This window comes from Zea mays, chromosome 7 (assembly GCF_902167145.1).
Source record: "Zea mays cultivar B73 chromosome 7, Zm-B73-REFERENCE-NAM-5.0, whole genome shotgun sequence".
In the NCBI taxonomy this organism is placed as follows: Eukaryota; Viridiplantae; Streptophyta; class Magnoliopsida; order Poales; family Poaceae; genus Zea; species Zea mays.
Window position 1 is genome coordinate 112,406,583 of NC_050102.1, and position 24,609 is coordinate 112,431,191.

At 47.3% G+C, this 24,609-nt stretch overlaps 1 protein-coding gene across 1 annotated transcript; it reads right to left on the reverse strand.

Annotated features, from left to right (window-relative positions):
- Positions 1-1,123: 1,123 nt before the first annotated feature.
- On the reverse strand, positions 1,124-3,421 carry LOC103632715 (probable xyloglucan endotransglucosylase/hydrolase protein 28). The gene is made up of 4 exons (XM_008654459.3): positions 3,027-3,421; positions 2,703-2,803; positions 2,397-2,605; positions 1,124-1,962 (listed from the first exon to the last, which is right to left on the reverse strand). The coding sequence occupies exons 1-4, from the start codon at positions 3,247-3,249 to the stop codon at positions 1,467-1,469; spliced, it is 1,029 nt and encodes a 342-aa protein (XP_008652681.1). The 5' UTR covers positions 3,250-3,421; the 3' UTR covers positions 1,124-1,466.
- Between the last annotated feature and the right edge of the window lie 21,188 nt (positions 3,422-24,609).

The window sequence follows — 24,609 nt, forward strand, 5'->3', positions numbered from 1 at the left end:
TAACTGAGATTTCACACTTGTCATTTGTGTCTCCATAATCAAACAGGTGCCGCTGATCGAAGATGTTAGAAGAGGGCCCTGGCATCTGAGATTTTGGTCATCCTCAACCCAAGTCTGAACAGCGACCAGGCAGCCCGCGCCGTATGGCAACGCAGCGCCATACGCGACGGCGACGCTCCGTTCGCTGAGCCTTGAAAGCGTGGCGGCCTGCATCTCAAGGAAGGAATCAAATTAAAGCCGCTGCTGAGATGCAATAGAATCGAGGGCCGCTGCTGGTCCATGAAAACCTCTGCACAAAAGGACGCTGTGGTGGTGGGTTGGGCTGCGTGCTGCTGGCACATCGGTAGGAATGGTGTACTGTAGCGGGGGCGGTCTGCCTGCCATTGCCGTTTGGTCAGGCAGGCACCTGCTCTCGCAGTCTCACGTGCGCGTGGGATGGTTGGGTTGCACACACAGCTGCTGGGCATGGACTTTCAGTGAGTGAGCGTTCAGTTCAGCAGGTGCCAACTGCCAATGCAACCCCGTGCATTACCTGACCCATAGCGATATCATACTGCATTGCAACCCGTGTCCGTGAGTGACTGAAAGTACTGTAGACTATTACCACTACGCGCTGTGGAGCTCCTCGATTTTGTCTAGTACTTCAGCTACATCAATACAGTAGGGGAGTGAGTAGTAATAGGAAATGTCCTGTCTTTAGCCTCCCGAGAAGTTGATCAGTGGCCACCTCCTCCCCGTTTGGGAACAGTGACAGGCGCAACGCAAGGCAAGCAACGCGGGAATCTCCGTTCGTCGTATCGCTGGGAAAAGGGGATTCTCTTTCCTTCCACCTCCGACAAAGACACAGCCCCCTTCCCTTCCCCAGTCCCCCTATCGAGGCACACGGGCACGCCTCCCCGTTGACGCGCAGCGGCGCAGGGCCATTCATGTGCAAGTTCCCCCCGAGCTAGGCCGCCGCCCGCCGTCGTCGCTCTCATCAACGCAACGCTGTGCTACACTACGCGACGAGCCAGAGGCGTTCAGTGCAGACGGCGGAGCCCCCCCACCTCACGGGTGCCCCGACCGCGAGACCACCGCGGCGCGGCGTCACGAGACAGCGTTTTAACCTTTTAACGCCAGAAGGTAAAGCGCCGCCAGCGAATGGCTTTTCTTCATCAACCACGGCGTCACGAGACAGCGTTTTTTTACCCTTTAACGCTACAAGGTAAAGAGCGGCCAGCGAATGGCTTTTTCTTCATCAACGGCTACGCGGCTGGCAATTGGCGTTGGCACGGACATGGGTCCCACCACAGGCAATAAACACGACCTACTTCCATGGCGCGAATAGTACAATGAGGCGAGCTTTTCCATCCCGGACAATCCCCGCCCAACCCCCCAATCCAATCCAATCCAATCCAATCCAATCCACAGCGTGCAACCATCCCCGCCCCGCCGCCGCGACGTGGCGAGGGGCCAGGGACCGGCGATCACATGACGTCGTCGTCCTGGGCGCCGCCGCGGTGGCCGCGCGCCGCGCCCCGGTGGCGCCGGTGCTGCTTCATCCCGTCGGGGCCAAACATGCGGCCGGGGAGGAGCCCCGCGCCGGCCCCGCACTCCGACAGCGCGACGGGGTACCGCCGCCGGTCGTGGCAGTAGGAGTAGGAGGTGTGGGCGCGCCGGAACGCCGCCATGGCCGAGCGCTGCTCCGCGGACACGGCGAGCGGGGCCAGGCCCAGGCCCGCGCCGCACGACGCCACGGCGTGGTCGGCGGCGGGGTCGACGGCGCAGCCCTGGATGGCGAGGTCGGCGAACTCGGCCACGAACGGCGCGTACTTGTAGTTGACGCGGTACCGGCCGCCCAGCGTGGCCCACGCGGAGCCGTCCCAGATCGTGGCGTACAGGGACATGGGCTTGGACGGGAACGCCGCGCCCATGGCCGCCGTCCGCACCACCTCCCGGATCGGGGTCTCGTCGACGTAGAAACTGCCAATTGGACACGAGCACCAGGAAACAATACTTAAATTTGAATGCAAGAACGTTAGTACTTCTGACATTTCCATTGGATTCCATCACCCTCCCTTTTTATGACAAGAAAATCTTTTAGCTTCTCCTTTTGGACAGTGAGTGAGTCCAAGAGTTGCGCATTTAAACGGGCGCAAAGATCTCGGAAAGGCCCCCCAAATTAGCCGGGGGCACTGGGGCAGAGGTGGCGACGCCAGCAGCAGCAAAAGAGGCAACCAAAAGGACGGCGACTCCCGAGGACTTTGAGCACGGGCAGAGAGACACGGAGAAAGAAAGAGAGACGTTTCCTGTTTCTGCTAAGCCCTTCCACGAAGCGCGCCGAGCATAAGATGAGACACGGAAGAGGAAAACTGCACGGGCGACGGCGAGTGACGCAGGCAAGAAGAAAAACTCACATGATGCGGTCGCTGGTCCAGAGGATGGAGTAGTGGTGGAAGTCGTCGGTGGGGTCGAAGGGGAGGTCGTAGCGCTCCTCCCGGCCGGCGTCGGTGCTGCCGTTGCCGTACACGTTGGTCTGCACCCGCCACTCGCGGCCGCGCACGTTGCCCAGGAACTCGAAGTCCAGCTCGTCGTGCGTCTTCTCGTACACGTCGCCGTTCGACAGCTGCATTTGCATCGTTGGCGAGCGGGGACAAAAATGAGTGAAACGCCTTCTCTTTCAGCACAACATGGCGGACAAGTTTGGCTCACGACCGACTCACGTAGAACGCGACGACGACGCCCGCCGCGTAGTCGGCGGGCAGCTTGATGGCGGCGCTGAAGAAGCCGTGGAGGAAGACGTCCTGCGACGCGAACCCGGCTCCTGGGCGGAGGAAGGCGTGAGGTTTCGCAAACAACACCCAGGCGTTAGCGAAAAATCGCAACGGCGCCCCTCCGCTGCCGCTGCTGCAGTGCCAGCTGGGGACCGATCCGGCAAAAGAAAAGAAAAAAGAAGTGCAATGCGCCCCCCCCCCCCCCCCCCCCCCCGGCTCGGCCAGAAATCACGGAAGGGAGGAGAAACTGAAGGGGGCAGCAGGGCAGCTCACCGGTGGACTCGTCGAGCGTGAGGCGGACGCGCCTACCGTCGCGGAGGAGCGCGAGGTTGGCGCTGCCGAAGATCTGGGTGTACCCCTCGTCGAAGGCGAGCGGGCGCACGCCGTGGAGCGGCGGCGGCGGCCTGGCCTCGCCGCCGCGGGCGCACAGCGCGAGCAGGATCACCGCGAGCGAGAGCGTTGGCAGCAGCAGGGTACACGAGGCGCTGGACGCCATCTCTCTCTCACACACACTCTCGGTCGCTCGCTCCGGCCCTGCACTCTGCTTGCTGTCCTTGTGCGTCCGATGGCCTCCTCAGCCCGGTGCGGCCGGAGACAGTGGGGAGCGGTTTTATTGCGAGCCCTATTGCGACGGACGGACCTCTGCCTCGCATCAGCGCTTTCCCGTGAGGCTGCCTGCCTTTTCCTCCTCGGGCCGTGCGCCTGGCGAGCGCTGTGCCGCTGTTTCATTTCGGAATTCGAAGGCCCAGCTGACGTGGTCGCCCCACCACGGAGGACTGCGGGGCCAACGCCTCCTGGATTCCTGGGGCCCGGCCTGTGCTGACTACTACAACAACAGCCTGACGTACGCAATCCAATCCAAGGGCCAAGGAGCGCTCGGCTCTCTGAGTTTTTTTTTACTGGACGTTACCTATCTGGACGCACGACGCCCCGACTTGAGTGAAGTAACCAGTTAGGTTACGTGCGCAAATATCTGTTTTACTTTTAAGGTCTCACATCTCTATATAAGAAATCTGTACACTCCTTATAATACTGTTGGTGACTTGTTTTTAAATGTTATGAATAAAGAACAAGTCAACATAAAATGTTAAATATTAACGCCCTCGTCTTTCGAAACATTATTTTCCTTAGGATATAATGATCTTCAGACAAAGATCATGAAGGACATACCTTCGAATATCGAAGGTAAGATGGTAATAGAAGAAGCGTGTAAAATACAAAAGATAACATAAACAATCATATAGCATTATAAATTTATCTCCATTATATTATCATAAGAACATAAAAACAATATTGAATTACATTTGGTACCTTCGATTTGATAGACAGCAAAGGAACAAGCGTGATGCAAAAGCAAATACCAAGTCAGCGTGAACAGTACGGGGTACTGTTCATCTATTTATAGGCATGAGACGCAGCCCATGTGAAATTACATTCATGCCCTTTACATTTGCTAATGACTATAAGGTAACTCATCGGGGTCTAAATAGCCTTTTCTCCTTTAAGTCGGTTTTCTTTCCTGCTGTCATGCTGAAGCTCCCTTGCGCGTAGTTTCGGCGCTGCATCAATCTTCGTATTGTTCGTGTTTCTCCCACTGTTGTTCTGATTCAAATCCGAAGGTACCTGTTGAGAGTACCTAGAGGGGGGGTGAATAGGTGATCCTGTAAAACTTAAACTTATAGCCACAAAAACTTGTTAAGGGTTAGCACAATAATTGCCAAGTGGCTAAAGAGGAGATCTTACACAATATGACAATCACAAAGAATTCAACACAGAGAAGACACAGTGATTTATCCCGTGGTTCGGCCAAGTACAAAACTTGCCTACTCCACGTTGTGGCGTCCCAACGGACGAGGGTTGCAATCAACCCCTCTCAAGCGGTCCAAAGACCCACTTGAATACCACGGTGTTTTGCCTTGCTTATCTTTATCCCACTCGTGAGGAATCTCCACAAATTGGAGTCTCTCGCCCTTACACTTAAAGTTCACAAAGAAGCACGGAGTAAGGGAGGGAAGCAACACACACAAATCCACAGCGAAATGCGCACACACACGGCCAAGAATCGAGCTCAAAGACTATCTCAAAGTTCTCACAAGAACGGAGCTCGAATCACTTAGAATAACAAACGGATGCGCAAAGACTGAGTGTGGATGATCAAGAATGCTCTAAGGTTGCTTGGTGTCTCCCTCCATGCGCCTAGGGGTCCCTTTTATAGACCCAAGGCAGCTAGGAGCCGTTGAGAACAAATCTGGAAGGCCATCTTTGCCTTCTGTCATCGGGCGCACCGGACAGTCCGGTGCACACCGGACACTGTCCGGTGCCCGATTTCCTTCCTTAAACAGCGCAGTTGACCGTTGCAGATGCGGGAGCCGTTGGCGCACCGGACACGTCTGGTGCCCCCTTCCGACCGTTGGCTCGGCCACGTGTCCCGCGCAGATCGCGCGGCCGACCGTTGGCCCGGCCGACCGTTGGCTCACCGGACAGTCCGGTGAATTTTAGCCGTACGCCGTCGGCGAATTCCCGAGAGCGGCCACTTCGCTCGAGGCAACCTGGCGCACCGGACACTGTCCGGTGCACCACCGAACACTGTCCGGTGCACCACCGGACAGTCCGGTGCCCCAGACCGAAACAGCCTCTTGGCTGTACACAGCCAGCTTTCTTCTTTTCTTCTTCTTCCTGTTTCTAATACTTAGACAAGTATATTAGTACACAAAACCAATGTACTAAGACTTAGAAACATACCTTTGCTCTAGATTTGCACTTTGTTCACCCATGGGCATAGATTTACATTTAAACACTTGTGTTGACACTCAATCACCAAAATACTTAGAAATGGCCCAAGGGCACATTTCCCTTTCAATCTCCCCCTTTTTGGTGATTTATGCCAACACAACATAAAGCAACTAGAACAAGTGCAAAATCACTTCAAATAAAACTCAAATTGATTTTGATTCAATTTTGGCATATATGGATCATCCTTTGCCACCACTTGGTTTGTTTTTGCAAATCAAACTCAAATCTCTATCTCTAAGTCAAACGCACATGTTGAAGCATAAAGAGAGTCATTCCAAAAGAGATTGATCAAAGATTTCAAAAACTCCCCCTATTTCCCATAATCAACACTTCTCCCCACAAGAAGCCAACTTTTGACAAGAGAGACAATAAAAGAGTTTAACAAAACAAAAACTCTATTCTACTATTTTCAAAATCTCTCAAGTGGTAGCTGATCCATTTATCGCTTTGGCCTTTATTTTCTCCCCCTTTGGCATCAAGCACCAAAACGGGATCAATCTTGCCCTATTAACCCCATTGCCTCACCAAAATCTTCATAAGAATACAAAGGCAATAGGAGTCTAAAGATGAACTTGGAATAAGTTACCCTCTCATCGGAGTGCAGTGGAAGTCTTTCATGGTCCAAGTCCACCTTTTCCCTTTCAATCCTCCTTCGAGACTAAATCATCAAACTCAAGCACATGGTTAGTCTCAAAGGGTCAAGTTGTAACACATCTCCCCCTAAACATGTGCATCACTTTGCAACGGACTTGTGAGGTCCAGGGAGTGTTTGTACAACTTGAGCACCATAATAAGCAACAAAATGCAAAAAGGAACATGATCAAAAGCATAAATACATGTATGCTACAATTCAATCCAGGTTCCGCGAATCTAAGACATTTAGCTCACTACGCAACCTGCAAAAGGTCTTTTCATCTAGAGGCTTAGTGAAGATATCGGCTAGCTGGTTCTCGGTGCTAACATGAAACACTTCGATATCTCCCTTTTGCTGGTGGTCTCTCAAAAAGTGATGTCGGATGTCTATGTGCTTTGTGCGGCTGTGCTCAACAGGATTCTCCGCCATGCGGATAGCACTCTCATTATCACATAGGAGTGGGACTTTGCTCAGATTGTAGCCAAAGTCCCGTAGGGTTTGCCTCATCCAAAGTAGTTGCGCGCAACACTGACCTGCGGCAACGTACTCGGCCTCAGTGGTGGATAGGGCAACGGAGGTTTGTTTCTTAGAGTTCCATGACACCAGGGACCTTCCTAGGAATTGGCACGTCCCTAATGTACTCTTCCTATCGACCTTACATCCAGCATAGTCGGAGTCTGAGTATCCAACTAAGTCAAAGGTAGACCCCTTTGGATACCAGAGCCCGAAGCAAGGCGTAGCAACCAAATATCTAAGAATTCGCTTCACCGCCACTAAGTGACACTCCTCAGGATCGGATTGAAATCTAGCACACATGCATACGCTAAGCATAATATCCGGTCTACTAGCACATAAGTAAAGTAAAGAACCTATCATTGACCGGTATGCTTTTTGATCAACGGACTTACCTCCTTTGTTGAGGTCGGTGTGTCCGTCGGTCCCCATCGGAGTCTTTGCGGGCTTGGCGTCCTTCATCCCAAACCGCTTTAGCAGATCTTGCGTGTACTTTGTTTGGGAGATGAAGGTGCCATCCTTGAGTTGCTTCACTTGGAACCCAAGGAAGTAGTTCAACTCGCCCATCATCGACATCTCGAATTTCTGCGTCATCACCCTGCTAAACTCTTCACAAGACTTTTGGTTAGTAGAACCAAATATTATGTCATCGACATAAATTTGGCATACAAACAAATCACCATCACATGTCTTAGTAAAAAGAGTTGGATCGGCTTTCCCAACCTTGAAAGCATTAGCAATTAAAAAGTCTCTAAGGCATTCATACCATGCTCTTGGGGCTTGCTTAAGTCCATAGAGCGCCTTAGAGAGCTTACACACGTGGTCGGGATACCGTTCATCCTCGAAGCCAGGGGGTTGCTCCACGTACACCTCCTCCTTGATTGGTCCGTTGAGGAAAGCGCTCTTCACATCCATTTGGTACAACCTGAAAGAATGGTGAGCGGCATATGCTAGCAAGATATGAATTGATTCTAGCCTAGCCACAGGAGCAAACGTCTCCTCAAAGTCCAAACCTGCGACTTGGGCATAACCTTTTGCCACAAGTCGAGCCTTGTTCCTTGTCACCACCCCATGCTCGTCCTGTTTGTTGCGGAACACCCACTTGGTTCCCACAACATTTTGCTTGGGACGAGGCACCAGTGTCCAAACTTCATTGCGCTTGAAGTTGTTGAGCTCCTCCTGCATGGCCAACACCCAGTCCGGATCTAGCAAGGCCTCCTCTACCCTGAAAGGCTCAATAGAAGAGACAAAGGAGTAATGCTCACAAAAATTAACTAATCGAGATCGAGTAGTTACTCCCTTGCTAATGTCACCCAGAATTTGGTCGACAGGATGATCCCTTTGAATCATCGCTCGAACTTGGGTTGGAGGTGCCGGTTGCGCTTCTTCCTCCATCACATGATCATCTTGTGCTCCCCCTTGATCACACGTCTCCTTTTGATGAACCTGTTCATCGTCTTGAGTTGGGGGATGCACCGTTGTTGAGGAAGAAGGTTGATCTCGTTCATCTTGTTCCTGTGGCCGCACTTCTCCAATCGCCATGGTTCTTATAGCGGCTGTCGGAACATCTTCTTCATCTACATCATCACAATCAACAACTTGCTCTCTTGGAGAGCCATTAGTCTCATCAAATACAACGTCGCTAGAGACTTCAATCAAACCCGATGATTTGTTGAAGACTCTATACGCCTTTGTATTTGAGTCATAACCTAACAAAAACCCTTCTACAGCTTTGGGAGCAAACTTAGAATTTCTACCTTTCTTCACTAGAATGTAGCACTTGCTCCCAAATACACGAAAGTAAGATACATTGGGTTTGTTACCGGTTAGTAGCTCATACGAAGTCTTCTTGAGGAGGCGATGAAGGTAGACCCTGTTGATGGCGTGGCAAGCCGTGTTCACGGCTTCCGACCAGAAACACTCGGGGGTCTTGAACTCTCCAAGCATCGTCCTTGCCATGTCGATTAGCGTCCTGTTCTTCCTCTCTACCACACCATTTTGCTGGGGTGTGTAGGGAGCGGAGAACTCGTGCTTGATCCCTTCCTCCTCAAGGAACTCCTCCACTTGAAGGTTCTTGAACTCGGACCCGTTGTCGCTCCTTATCTTCTTCACCTTGAGCTCAAACTCATTTTGAGCTCTCCTGAGGAAGCGCTTGAGGGTTCCTTGGGTTTCAGACTTATCCTGCAAAAAGAACACCCAAGTGAAGCGGGAAAAGTCATCAACAATAACTAAACCATACTTACTTCCTCCTATGCTTAGATAGGCGACGGGTCCGAAGAGGTCCATATGTAGCAGCTCGAGGGGTCTTGATGTGGTCATCACATTCTTGCTGTGATGCGCTCCTCCCACCTGTTTACCTGCCTGACAAGCTGCACAAGGTCTATCTTTTTCGAATTTTACGTTAGTCAAACCTATCACGTGTTCTCCCTTTAGAAGCTTGTGAAGGTTCTTCATCCCCACATGTGCTAAGCGGCGATGCCACAGCCAGCCCATGCTAGTCTTAGCTATTAAGCATGCATCTAGACCGGCCTCTTCTTTTGCAAAATCAACTAAATAAAGTTTGCCGTCTAATACACCCTTAAAAGCTAGTGAACCATCACTTCTTCTAAAGACAGACACATCTACATTTGTAAATAGACAGTTATATCCCATATGACATAATTGACTAACAGATAGCAAATTATATCCAAGACTCTCTACTAAAAATACATTAGAGATAGAATGCTCATTAGAAATTGCAATTTTACCTAACCCTTTTACCTTGCCTTGATTCCCATCACCGAATATAATTGAATCTTGGGAATCCTTATTCTTGACGTAGGAAGTGAACATCTTCTTCTCCCCCGTCATATGGTTTGTGCATCCGCTGTCGATAATCCAGCTTGAACCCCCGGATGCATAAGCCTGCAAGGCAAATTTAGGCTTGGGACTTAGGTACCCAACTCTTGTTGGGTCCTACAAGGTTAGTGCAAATTTCCTTAGGGACCCAAATGCAAGTTTTGTCTCCCTTGCATTTTGCCCCTAACTTCCTAGCAACTATTTTCCTATCCTTTCTACAAATAGCAAAGGAAGCATTTAGGGCATGATAAATTGTAGAAGGTCCATGAACTTTCCTATGAGCATTAACAACATTTCTCCTAGGCATATTGTGAATAACATTTCTTCTACCAACCTTTCTATCATGCACAACATGAGAACTAGAAGCAGTCATAGCATAAGAATCATAAGCATGTGAATCAAAGGCATCATAACTTCTAAAAGCATTTCTAGTTTGTCTCTTATCATGATACAGAAAGGCATGATTCTTTTTAGCACTAGTAGCCATAGGGGCCTTCCCTTTCTCCTTGGCGGGGATGGGAGCCTTATGGCTTGTCAAGTTCTTGGCTTCCCTTTTGTAGCCAAGTCCATCCTTAATTGAGGGGTGTCTACCAATTGTGTAGGCATCCCTTGCAAATTTTAGCTTATCAAAATCACTTTTGCTAGTCTCAAGTTGGACTTTGAGACTAGCTACCTCTTCATTTAATTTAGAAATGCAAGCTAGGTGTTCACTATAAGCATTAATGTTAATATCTTTACACCTGGTGCATGTTACAACATTTTCTACACAAGAGATAGATTTACTAGCAATCTCTAACTTAGCATTCAATTCATCATTAATGCTCCTTAGTTTTGAAATTGTCTCATGGCAAGATGATAATTCACAAGAAAGCATTTCATTTCTTTTAACTTCTAGAACATGAGATCCTTGTGCTTCAACAAATTTATCATGTTCTTCATACAATAAATCCTCTTGTTTCTCTAAGAGTCTATCCTTCTCATTCAAGGCATCAATTAATTCATTGATTTTATCAATTTTATTTCTATCCAATCCCTTGAACAAACTAGAATAATCTATTTCATCATCACTAGACTCATCGTCACTAGAAGAATCATAAGTGACATCATTACGAGTGATTACCTTCTTCTCTCTTGCCATGAGGCAAGTGTGACGCTCGTTGGGGAAGAGGGATGACTTGTTGAATGCAGTGGCGGCGAGTCCCTCATTGTCGGAGTCAGACGAGGAGCAGTCAGAATCCCACTCCTTGCCAAGATGAGCCTCGCCCTTTGCCTTCTTATAATTCTTCTTCTCCCTCTTGTTCCCTTGGTCCTGATCACTATCATTGTCGGGACAGTTAGCAATAAAATGACCAAGCTTACCGCATTTGAAGCACGAACGCTTCCCCTTGGCTTTGGTCTTGCTTGGCTGTCCCTTGCGACCTTTAAGCGCCGTCTTGAATCTCTTGATGATGAGGGCCATCTCTTCATCATTAAGTCCGGCTGCCTCAATTTGTGCCACCCTGCTAGGTAGCGCCTCCTTGCTTCTTGTTGCCTTGAGAGCAAGGGGTTGAGGCTTGTTGATTGGTCCATTCAAGGCGTCGTCCACGTATCTTGCCTCCTTGATCATCATCCGCCCGCTTACGAATTTTCCGAGTACCTCCTCGGGCGTCATCTTCGTGTACCTGGGATTCTCACGAATATTGTTCACGAGATGAGGATTAAGAACGGTAAATGACCTTAGCATTAGGCGGACGACGTCGTGATCCGTCCATCGCGTGCTTCCGTAGCTCCTTATTTTGTTGATAAGGATCTTGAGCCGGTTGTATGTTTGCGTCGGCTCCTCGCCCCTTATCATCGCGAATCGTCCGAGCTCGCCCTCCACCAACTCCATCTTGGTGAGTAAGGTGACATCATTCCCCTCATGAGAAATCTTGAGGGTGTCCCAAATCTGCTTGGCATTGTCCAAGCCGCTCACCTTGTGATACTCGTCCCTGCACAAAGAGGCTAGCAACACAGTAGTAGCTTGTGCATTTTTATGGATCTGTTCATTAATAAATGAAGGACTATCCGAGCTATCAAATTTCATTCCACTTTCCACAATCTCCCAAATGCTTGGATGGAGAGAAAATAGGTGTGTACGCATTTTGTGACTCCAAAATCCGTAGTCCTCTCCATCAAAGTGAGGAGGCTTGCCAAGTGGAATGGGGAGCAAATGAGCATTTGAGCTGTGCGGAATGCGCGAATAATCAAAAGAAAAGTTTGAGTTAACCGTCTTTTGTTTGTCGTAGTCGTCGTCCTTGTGAGAAGAAGTAGACTCGTCGCTGTCGTAGTAGACGATCTCCTTGATACGTCTTGTCTTCTTCTTCTTCCCATCTTTACGTCTGTGGCCCGAGCCAGAGTCGTTGGATTTGTCATCTTTTGGCTCGTTGACGAAGAACTCCTTTTCCTTGTCGTTGATCACGATTCCCTTCCCCTTAGGATCCATCTCTTCGGGCGGTTAGTCCCTTTCTTGAAGAGAACGGCTCTGATACCAATTGAGAGTACCTAGAGGGGGGGGTGAATAGGTGATCCTGTAAAACTTAAACTTATAGCCACAAAAACTTGTTAAGGGTTAGCACAATAATTGCCAAGTGGCTAAAGAGGAGATCTTGCACAATATGACAATCACAAAGAATTCAACACAGAGAAGACACAGTGATTTATCCCGTGGTTCGGCCAAGTACAAAACTTGCCTACTCCACGTTGTGGCGTCCCAACGGACGAGGGTTGCAATCAACCCCTCTCAAGCGGTCCAAAGACCCACTTGAATACCACGGTGTTTTGCCTTGCTTATCTTTATCCCACTCGTGAGGAATCTCCACAAATTGGAGTCTCTCGCCCTTACACTTAAAGTTCACAAAGAAGCACGGAGTAAGGGAGGGAAGCAACACACACAAATCCACAGCGAAATGCGCACACACACGGCCAAGAATCGAGCTCAAAGACTATCTCAAAGTTCTCACAAGAACGGAGCTCGAATCACTTAGAATAACAAACGGATGCGCAAAGACTGAGTGTGGATGATCAAGAATGCTCTAAGGTTGCTTGGTGTCTCTCTCCATGCGCCTAGGGGTCCCTTTTATAGCCCCAAGGCAGCTAGGAGCCGTTGAGAACAAATCTGAAAGGCCATCTTTGCCTTCTGTCGTCGGGCGCACCGGACAGTCCGGTGCACACCGGACACTGTCCGGTGCCCGATTTCCTTCCTTAAACAGCGCAGTTGACCGTTGCAGATGCGGGAGCCGTTGGCGCACCGGACACGTCCGGTGCACACCGGACAGTCCGGTGCCCCCTTCCGACCGTTGGCTCGGCCACGTGTCCCGCGCAGATCGCGCGGCCGACCGTTGGCCCGGCCGACCGTTGGCTCACCGGACAGTCCGGTGCACACCGGACAGTCCGGTGAATTTTAGCCGTACGCCGTCGGCGAATTCCCGAGAGCGGCCACTTCGCTCGAGGCAACCTGGCGCACCGGACACTGTCCGGTGCACCACCGGACACTGTCCGGTGCACCACCGGACAGTCCGGTGCCCCAGACCGAAACAGCCTCTTGGCTGTACACAGCCAGCTTTCTTCTTTTCTTCTTCTTCCTGTTTCTAATACTTAGACAAGTATATTAGTACACAAAACCAATGTACTAAGACTTAGAAACATACCTTTGCTCTAGATTTGCACTTTGTTCACCCATGGGCATAGATTTACATTTAAACACTTGTGTTGACACTCAATCACCAAAATACTTAGAAATGGCCCAAGGGCACATTTCCCTTTCACCTGTTTATGTATTACAACTTCGGAAACATTGTTAAATCATGTTTTGAGGACCTTCGGAAGACGAAGGCCCCCAACAGTAGCCCCTCGCACGGTTAATTTGTTAGAATAACGAATTCAGATTGCGATATGGACGAAGACCCTAAGTCGAAGGTCCGAAAAAACACATTCCCTTTGCTAGAATAGCAACAGTCAATGACAGACAGGGCCCTCCAACTTGGAGCGCGCTGGGCGTATAAATAAGAACTCACCCCGAGCACATTTGGTACGTTACTTGCCGCCTGCTTTGCTTTGCTCAATTTCTTAGCTCTTGCTTACCAACAGTTGCTTAGTTCCTTAGATTTTCTAAGCTTCGGTTCTAAGGACACATTTTCACCATTTCCGAAGAAGAGATGTCTCAAGACAAAAAAGTTGCTGCTGAGACGAAGCTAAGCGAGGAGGAGAAGCTCCTTGAGGAGAAGACTGCTGGATTTATTGAGTCAATTGCAAAAACCAACACAGAGAAGATAACTAAAGAGATATTAGAAGGCTTGTCTGAAGATACTGATGATAGCGACAACTATGATGTGGAGAGTGGAGGCGAAGACTCGGAAGATCGTCCTTGGTGACCAAGTCACACGGTCTTCGGGAAATCAACTATCAAACAGAGTCATCTTGATAATATGAGAGGAAGATACTTTCGAGATATTTCTATTGTGAGGGCTAACTTAGATAGAGCTGTTCCTGCTCCTGAAGAAGACGAAGTTGTAATCTACCGAAGTTTCTTCAAAGCTGGACTTCGGTTCCCATTAAGCAGATTTGTGGTTGAAGTTTTAAAGATATATCAGATTTTCCTTCACCAGATCACTCCCGAAGCTATTATCAGAATGGGGATCTTCGTCTGGGCTGTGAGGAGTCAAGGTCTAGAGCCAAGCGCAAGATGTTTTTGCAGTATGCACGAGCTTTCGTATGAGACGAAGCCTTGGGGTAAGGAACAATATCATAACAACTTTGGGTGCTACAGCTTTGTTGCTCGCTCTGGCGCAAGCTACCCAGTGCCAACGTTCCGGAAGAGGTGGCCCGGGGCCTGGATGGAAGAATGGTTTTACGTGAAAAATGATTTGAAAGCAAGAGAAGATATTAAAGAAATCATTATGCGACCCATCTGGTCACGCTTCGGCCTTCAGAAACCGAAGGTAGAAATTGATGAGGCAGCCGAAGCATGCCGAAGGGCCTTCAGTACAGTTTGTTCTTTTATCGGGACAAGAGATTTGGTTCAAGAACATATAGCCTACAGGATATGGCCACTGATAGACAGCTGGGAAATGCCAAAGAAAACCATCACTAACCCTAGCGAAGGTGGTTTGGTTCGATTGAAATATACTTTCAGGTTTGGAGACCAATTTATGGAACCAGACGATGACTGGCTGAAGTGTGTTGAAAATACTAGTGATGAACTACTTGGAACATACTCCAAGTCTGAAGATAATGCACTATCTGCGGCCTTCGGGAGCCGAAAAAAGAAAAGACTAAATAGAGTTTTTGATGCTATCAGATTTGTGTACCCTGACTATCGCTACCCGTCGTGGGGGCAGAAAAGAAAGGGTGTAACTTCTGGGAAGGCTGCTGCTTTGGCTACCTCAAGCGAGCCCGCATCGAAGAGGAAAAAGTTGAAGGTCCTTACTCACTGACCGCGCTACATTGAACTGACCATAGTGCCTGAATTTGGCAGTGAGACTTCTTCAGCTATTGAAGCCAAAGGACCTGCTCTTACACAGAAGATTGAAGAGCCGGCTGCAATGCCGAAGACTGAGAAAATTGAAGAATCGAGAATTGAAGAGACGAAAACATTAGAAGTTCTAAGCCCTTCGGCAGGAGTGGAGGTGCCGAAGACACAAAAAGGTCTAGCAGCGACCCCTAAGAGAAAAAGGATGGCTAGTGTACTAGATGTGCTGGAGACAATAAAAGCTTCAAGCTCTACTCCAGGGAAAATTGCCAAGGCTTCAAAGGCGCAGATTAAAATCGAGGCAAAGATAACCGAAGCTGAAGCTACAATGAGCCAGGCCGATGCCGAAGCTGGGCCTTCAGAGCCCGTCAAGGAGAAATCCTCGGAAACTGGAGAAAAAGCGGCGGGAGAAGAAGCTATAAAACAGATTTTGCTTGAAAAAGCGGTCGCACCTACTCCCGAAGCGTCTTCCGAAGTCCTTGATTATATTATTCGACATGCTTCGGGAAAAAGATTATCTGAAGAAGAAAATTTTGAAGCTAAACACTATGCCCAAGAACTGAAGTACCCGAAAGGGGCCTTAGTGTTTAATGGCACAGATGAAGATGACTTCTTGTATTGCCTCCCAGAGAACAAAGAATTATCTGTCTGCCGGGAGACGGCCAGAAGTATGGGGTTCTCGAAGCTTGAAGCTGGCCTCTGCGCCATGACGAAGGACGATCTTGCAGATAGCCTTGCATATAACAGTCTGAAGGTACAAAAATTGTGTATTTAGAAGTTTATGAATTTTTGAATTATTCTTTTGTTCTTATATTAACCCATTCATTTTTTCATATAGGGTTTAATACTTAGCAACGCCTTAAGGGCGCAAAAGAATGCCGAAGACGAGATTTGCACTATTGCTCTCAACAACCTTCGAACAGAGGTTATCAAGCTGAGGAACGAAGCTTTGGAAAAAGACAAAATTCTACTTACATTGGTGGACAAAGTAAAGGGGGATGAAGCTAACTTCAAGGCTCAATCTGAAATCCAAAGGAATGAGATTGAAAACCTTCAAAAACAACTGGCCGAAGCCAAATTTAAATGCGCTATTGCCGAAGCTGACCGAGATGCCAGTGAGTACTGGAAAAATTATTTTGGAAAAACAGTTGCAGAGCTTCGCTCATCGAAGGAAAGATGTTTTGAAAAATCTGTAGAATGCGTCAAAAAGATAAAAACTAGCTTCGCCAACGCGGGCGCATACTCAAGCGAAGGCAACTTCATAAGAGGCGACCCTGAGGGCGTAATTGAGTGGATTAGCAGCGAAGCCGAAGCTTTTGAAGAAATTCTGAGCGACCGCGGGGACGTCTGCGCGTTCTCTGGTGCGAGGGGAGTTGCAGCTATTTTGGAGAAAGCAAGGTGTGATCATGTTAAAACTTTGGCCCAGGCCGAAGCTGCTTTGTCTATTGATGATACGAAGGACCCCTCGGCCGAAGCAAGCTTAATAGGTGGGAAATTTTTCACTGATATTTGGGAAAATGGCGGCCGAGGGATGGTGCATGAAATAATGAAAAAGAGTGAAAAAGACATTCATGACGCTCGAGAAGCAACAAAAGCAGCTGAAAAAGTTGCGAAACTTGAAAAATGGATAGGTATTACTTAATGGCTTTTAACTTTATTGCTTATTTTTGTGATTTCGAACTAATTTATATCTTCTATTGCAGCTGAACTATCTCCTCCCCCAGAGCCCTTCGACCCACTGGCCGACCCAGAGACAAAGAAGACAATAGAAATTATTAATATGGCCGAAGCTATTGTGGACGAAGTTGTCACGAAATTATTAACCGAAGTTGCAGAAAAAGTCCTGAAGGAAGAAGAATAGCTATTTGTAAAAACATTGCTAGAATATTAATGTAACATTTGCTGGAACATGCTTGTAATATTCGGTGCTCGTAGGTTTTGAATGTAATATATGAATGATTTTGTAATTCATTTCTTTGCGATGCATGAAACTTTTATGTACATACCGTTTTTGAGCCTTTGGCGAAAAAACACCTTCCCTTCTTTTCATGCTTCGTAAAGAAGAGCTTCTATGCTTCGTAAAAAATCCTCCAAGCGTCGCAAAAACATTAATGCTTCGTCAACAATAGATTTGTTCCTCCACATCAGAGCTGATGAAGCTGTATTTCTTCAAGACTTATTTTGTGCCTTAGCACAATTTCATTTTTTCGAAGCATTCTCCGAAGGTCAACATTGTATCCCCTTCTTGTGCCATTGATGCAATATAATGTATGATGTTATGTTATGCGAAATGATGTGATGATGTTATGTTATGCAAAATGATATTTATGCCGAAAACACACACTCACACCCCCATAGTGGAATACACAATCTCTTTGCTGCTTATTTTTCGGTGTATCAGCGCTGACTTTTCACTGTAAGTTCTGCATTCCCTTAGGAACGTCTTTTGAACTTCTTCGCCTTCTATTTTGGCGGTATTCGTGTTGACTTTTCGCGCTTCGCCTTATATTTCGGCGGTATTTGGCTCTGCATTCCCTTTGGAACAACTTTTGAGCAGAAAACTTACACTGCGCTCCCTTAGGAACGACTTTTTGTATCTTCGGCAAACTTACGTTGCGTTCCTTAGAACGACTTTTTGTAGCTTCGGTGATACTTGTAATGTGATTTTTAGCTCTGCGTTCCCTTAGGAACGACTTTTGTGCTTCAGCGACTTTTTGGACTTCGTAAGTCTGTTGATAAGATATATTTCGCTATGACAAGAACGAAGCTATTACAGGAAATTGAAAATGACAAGAGAAATAGGTTTTCAATAATTGTTCCTTATTAAAAAAGAAAATGACAATGAATGTAAAAATTGTTTCAGGGGTAGGATGTCTCTCAATAGATATGCTTCGGTTCTAGCACAGTACTGTTGACTGTGCGAGCTTCGGACTCCTCCCTGAAATCTCGCTACTGATGGGTCTGTTGGCTCCCTTCTGGCTGCTGGCCTCGTGAATACACGGGCTATAGTGGTGGCGGAGGTGGAGGCTGTAGCCAAGATGCCTATGGCTGACTAGCCGAAGCAACAGATGCTGCAGAATGGTTACCCACATACTCTGGTATGTAGGGTGAGTGATACGAAGCAATATGCATGACCTGCTTCGGCTGGTTCTGCTGACCTGCGGCTTCTGCTATTTCCTTTTGTTTCTGAATAGTGACATGGCACATCCTTGTAGTATGGCCCTTGTCTTCACCATAGAATAAGCAATAATTTTTTCTAGGCTGATCCCCAAACCTTCCTCCGAAGCCCCTGGCGCCTCTACCTCTTGGAGCTGGCGGTCAGAAAGAGCTTTGTTGCTACCCCGAAGCGTGTGAGGAATACTATGGCCTCTGTTGTTGACTTCCTCTGTCGTCACTCAGGGTGGAGTGAATTGACCTGACATGTCTTGGGTGGATTCTTGCTCCGAAGCCCCTGATCATCTCAGAGAACCTGTAGGCTTCCTCTCTTCTTTGGCGAAAGTCATTGTCAGCCCGAATGTATTCATCCATCTTTTGAAGCAGTTTCTCCAAAGTCTATGGAGGCTTTCTAGCAAAATACTGGGCAGTAGGTCCTGGATGAAGCCCCTTAATCATGGCCTCAATGACAATTTCATTGGGCACTGTAGGCGCTTATGCTCTCAGGCGCAAGAACCTTCGGACGTATGCTTGAAGATACTCCTCATGTTCTTGTGTACATTGAAAGAGAGTCTGAGCTGTGACTGGCTTTGTCTGAAAGCCCTGGAAACTTGTCACCAGCATATCCTTAAGCTTCTGCCATGAAGTAATAGTTCCTGGCCGAAGAGAAGAATACCACGTTTGGGACACATTCTTAACTGCCATGATGAAGGACTTGGCCATGATAGCTGCATTGCCTCCGTATGAAGATACAGTTGCTTCATAACTCATCAAAAACTGCTTCGGATCTGAATGTCCATCATACATGGGGAGCTGAGGTAGCTTGTATGATGGAGGCCATGGAATAGCCTACAGTTGTGCTGCCAAGGGAGAAGCATCGTCAAAGGTAAAGGTATCATGATTAAAATCATCATACCATCCATCCTCGTTGAAGAAGCCTTCTTGGTGAAGCTCCCTATGTTGGGGCCTTCGCTCTTGTTCGTCTTGGGCAAGATGGCGTACTTCTTCAGTGGCTTCGTTAATCTGCCTTTGAAGATCGGCTAGTCGAGCCATCTTCTCCTTCTTCCTTTATACTTGTTGATGAAGCATCTCCATGTTTCTGATTTCTTGGTCCAACTCCTCCTCCTGGAGTGTTGGACTAGTGGCCTTCCTCTTCTGGCTTCGGGCCTCTCGAAGAGAAAGGGTTTCCTGGTTTGGGTCCAGTGGCTGCAGAGCGATAGCCCCTGTCGCTGAAGCTTTCTTCGGTGGCATGACGAAGGTCAGTGCTTGCCGAAGGTGGTCGAAAAGGATTCACCGGAGGTGGGCGCCAATGTTGGTGACTTGTTCTCAAATGCTATGAATCAAGAACAAGGCAACATAAAATGTTAAATATTAACGCCCTTTGTCCTTCGAAACATTATTTCCCTTAGGATATAATGATCTTCAGACGAAGGTCATGAAGGACATACCTTCGAATATCGAAGGTAAGATGGTAATAGATGAAGCGTGTAAAATACAAAAGATAACATAAACAATCATATAGCATTATAAATTCATCTCCATTATATTATCATGAGAACATAAAAACAATATTGAATTACATTTGGTACCTTCGACTTGATAGATAGCAAAGGTACGAGCGTGATGCAAAAGCAAATGCCAAGTCAGTGTGAACAGTACGGGGGTACTGTTCATCTATTTATAGGCATGGGACGTAGCCCATGTGAAATTACATTCATGCCCTTTACATTTGCTAATGACTATAAGGTAACTCATCGGGGTCTAAATAGCCTTTTCCCCTTTAAGTCGGTTTCCTTTCCTGCTGTCATGCCGAAGCTCCCTTGCGCGTAGTTTCGGCGCTGCATCAATCTTTGTATTGTCCGTGCTTCTCCCACTGTGGTTCTGATTCGAATCTGAAGGTACCTATTCATGTATTAAAACTCCGGAAACATTGTTAAATCATGTTTTTGAGGACCTTCGGAAGACGAAGGCCCCCAACAAATACATAGATCAGAAAGAGGCCAGAGGCCCAACCCTATATCCTGTGTCTCGTGTGTTTCCTCTATCGTGCTTATGGGAAGGGAGACAGGTCTTCCACGACTTCTTACGCCTCTACTGCTGACGGGAGGGAAGGGAGCGGATCTGGTGATCCGTGGTAACATAGTTCTCAACACGTTATCAGCACGCTCTACCTCAACGTTACTACGGGATCAGATCTGCAACAACTCTTCTTCAAGCCGGCAGGTCCTCCGGCCTAGCCAAACTGTCCTACGCGACAAACTTCGATTCCCCTCTACGCAATCGAGCGGTATGTGTTTCTAAGTAGATTGGATATTATCCTCGATCTCGATCAGCACATCGTTGAACGTCTTGGATGTGGCGGAACCGCCCGAATTATTCCAGCTTAAGTGCCTAAGTCACGCCCCAGGGGCCGTAACACACTTAAATCGGAATAACCCGTCCGTCCCTCAGATCTAGTCTGATAGAGCCACTTAACCAGGATCAAATTCCACAATCTCACTCGAAGGTGAGTCACAGAAAAAATACAATAAAACAGGAAACCTCAAATTAAGTACTGAGTTATTACATAAATCAGAGTTTTTGAGTTGCAAATAAGAGTTCACAAAATAAAGTGCAGCGGATGATCGATGTCGTTGGTATCGAGGAATTGGGCAAGGCCTAGCCCACTACTCCTCGTGCTCCTCTCCTGCCGGAGCAGCATCCCACTTGACCGTCCAACCCGGTGGCAGGGTGGTAGGCCAAGTCACACCATCGACCATTTCCTGAATAGTACCTGCAAAAATTTTGCCACAAGTAAGGCTGAGTATACTAATACTCAGCTAGACTTACCCGGTGTGAGGAATCTACTCCTCTACCTCTAGACTATGCAGCTGTTTGGCTGAGGGGTTTGGTTTGCCAAAAGCACTAGCTGTTTCTAAAATCAACTTTTAGCTTTTCAAATTCTATCATCATTACTTAGCTAGATTCACTTCTTCTAAGCATACATGGTAACAAGCATTTAGATCAATCAACAAGTTATCTCATGTAACCTCATTTCACTTCTTACTCAATGCAGTACAAGGAATCAAGCAGTCTCATTAGCTGCGAGAAGCAGACGATTTGAATCGAGTTTTAACCTTGCAAGGTAAACCTAAACACACGGCATGTCAGGGTACTCCGACCCCACACATGACAACCGTCCCCATCGATTCCCCGTTCGCGTCCAGGCCTCACCGCCTTGGCATACAATGCTCCACTGACCCCGGCTACCGCCGTGCAGTGGCCGCACTTGTACCCACCATAGCTAGCATGGGAGACCCAGTCTCAGGTCGCATGAGGGATAAAGTCCGCGCCCGGCTTCACTCAGGTACTAGGTTTACCGGTTACCATATTTCCCGGCATGTGCTTAGTACGTTCAAAAGCTTGACTCAGGTATCCACACATTAATCCTTAATTCTTTTTACCGTCTCATGGACAAGACATCCTCCCTGGATCCAAGTCCATAGACCAACATATACCCCGTTATCAAGATGAATACAATCAATTCCTGACCTCGCGTGAGTGCTAGAAAAATCACTCGACTTCTACCGAGATCCTGATTAGCAAGCAGCTACTCGACCTAGTATGCTAGTATTCATCTCAAAAAGGAATCCTAAGTTCATGCAAACTAGAGGTTTCAAGCAACTCCTACACTTAAGTGCACATTGCAATCCTACAAGCATTAAGTGTAGTAAAGTAGCATATAATAATAGGTTATGCATATAAACCGGGGCTTGCCTTCAATTGCTGGGGCTGCAGGGAGATCCTCAATAGCAGCCTCTGAAGCCTGCTCCTGGTCCTCCTCTTGGACAGGTCCTTGCTCGGGGATGAGCACGTACTCTCCGTCGGCAAGATTACAATCTAATGAATGCAATGCGTAAGATATATGCATGATATGATACGTGCTTCTAGAAATTACAACTTTAAAGGTGTATGATCTTCTTGAGTTAAACAAGGTTACTTTACTTATGTAAGACCCTTGGGTGGTATACTTGGTAAATTGGTTTAAACTTAGTTAAGGTAAGTAGTGGATTCAATTTTTTGGGCTTCCACTGAATTCCTTTTAAGTCTTAGGGAGAATTGATAAGTTCTCAAGTTAGCCTTATTGGGGTGAGGTTTATTTCTTCTTCCCTTTTCTTTTATTCTTTTTAATGTTTTGGAGTGGGTTTGAACTACAAGTTGCTTTTATAAAATTTTAAAAATTCTGCAAAAATTACAGTGGCTTGGTACTGGTGTATGTTTCTCTGTCTCAAAATTTGGGGATCAGGAAGTGAATAGTTTTCTCTGGACAAAATTATCAAATTCTAGGGTAGAAGGGGTGCTTTGAACTACAACTATTATTTAACAGTGGGTAATTTTCTAAAACTTATTTTTGCTGGCTTTTAGGTGTCATAACATGATTTGATGCCAACTTCTAGCCATTAATACCTTTTAGTTATTTTTCTATGGTTTTCTCAAGTTTCTAGCCACATGGGTGCTTTCTACTACCACTATATTTGAAAAATATCAAACAACAGAGTTCTTATTTTTCTTAGTTTTTGTTTTGTGCAAGAGCAATCATTCTGAAGTTTGGCATCTATTTGCTTAAGGGAAGGGGTGGTATGCATTATTTGAATCAAATGGCCTTTCTTTTAAATTATTAGCAATAGGTATGAGTTTGCTTCTTTTTCATGGGTTTGCATTTTTCTCTGGTAGTTTATCTCATCATGTACTTAGCTAATTTTTGGTTGCCCATTATCACATTATTAGGGATTGTTAAAGAATTATTGGAAAAATGCCTTATTATCACTTTGTATTTATTTTCCTTACTTAAAAAGTTGGGCTGAGGTGCTCTTTATTTTTGTAGTGGGGCTCTGAGGGTTGTAAGTCCACTGGATTTTTATTAATCATTTTGGTTATAGTTTTGCCATTCTAATAATTGATTTTCAGTCTATATAAGGATAAATAAATCATCTTAATTTAAGACTGGTCCAAATTAATGGTCTCTGTATTTTTCCTAGGTTCTCTGTCACATAAGTAAACTAGGAAAAATAATCTTAATCACTGTTCATTAATTTCTAATGCCTTTCAAATTTTCTCTAAGTTTTGGACAAATTAGCTTTAACTGAATAATTACATCATAATTTCTAATGCTGGGGTTCCTACCTTTTTTAAATAGTGTCTAAATGAGGTTTAAACATCTACAAATTTTCTTAAGTTCAGCACAGAAGAAAAACTAATTTTCCTTAATTAAACAAGGTTTGGTGGGTTTCTGTTTTTAATTTTAAACTCTAAAATTTAGAACAAAAAGCATAGGGTTTATCATTTTTAAATGACAGTTCATAATATTCAGGAGCTAGCAAAATTGGTTTGACAACTTTTTATGAAGAATTCAGCAGGTTATGGATTTTCTAAGTTCTCTGGTTATTTTAAAAAGATAAACAGAAATGGTTTAATGGAAATCCACTTTGCACTGGGGTCCCTGGCGGGTTTTTAAGTTTTCCTCGCGAATCAGTCCTTAAGCTACTATTCACATGAGTCGCTGATGTTACAGAAAACCCCTCGGGTTCTACGGATCCTAACCCGAGGTCCTTCTTCTACCTCAAACAGTAACCGCGGCGGAAAAAAGGGCGGAGGGGCTTACCGGCGGCGAGATTGCTCCGGTGAAGTGGTCGAGGACGTAGGGGAGGTCTCGGGGATCACAACGAGGTGCGGGTCGCCGTCGGAGATGGCCGGAGTCGGTCGGTCCACGCGCGCAGGCGGGGATGCTCGTCGGCGGCGAGGAGTCCAGCCTGGTCACGGCGAGATAGAGCAATTGGATGGGTCAGAGAGGTTCACGGGATGCCAGAGAAGATATGGGTGCAAGGAATCGGTCGGAGACTCACTGGATAGCTCGGTCCACGCGCGGCGGCGGAAGACCGAAGTCCGGTGAGGTCGATCTCGGGCCTCCGGTGAAGTCCGGCCTGGTCCGAGGGCTTGGCAAGTTTCACGGGCTACTGGCGGAGCTAGCCGAAGCACTGGCTTGCCCAGAGGATGGCTGGGGTGGGCTGGCCACGATGGCCGAGGCTCTGGCGGCAATGGCGGGCGGAATTGAGCTCGCCGGAGCTAAGGGGAGGGGGCTGGCCGGTGAGGGTGAGTGCGGGGCGAAGTGAGGTGCGCCTGGGGAGGCTTTATAGGCGCGGGCGGGCACGGTCGAGGGCGTGGGCGCGCGGCGGACTTGACTGGACGCCGGGGCGAGCGCGCGCGCGGGTTGGCGAGCTCTGGCGTCCGACCAGGGTCGAACACGTGTGCCCGTGCATTCTACCCAAGTTCTAGCGCGTGTGGTCGCTCATCCGAGCCTGCTCTCGCCTTGGTCAGTGCACAAAACCTCTTCTCCTCCCTACAAGCTACCATTCTTGTGTGGGGGTCAAAGGATTTTGCCTACTGGTTGCAGAGATATG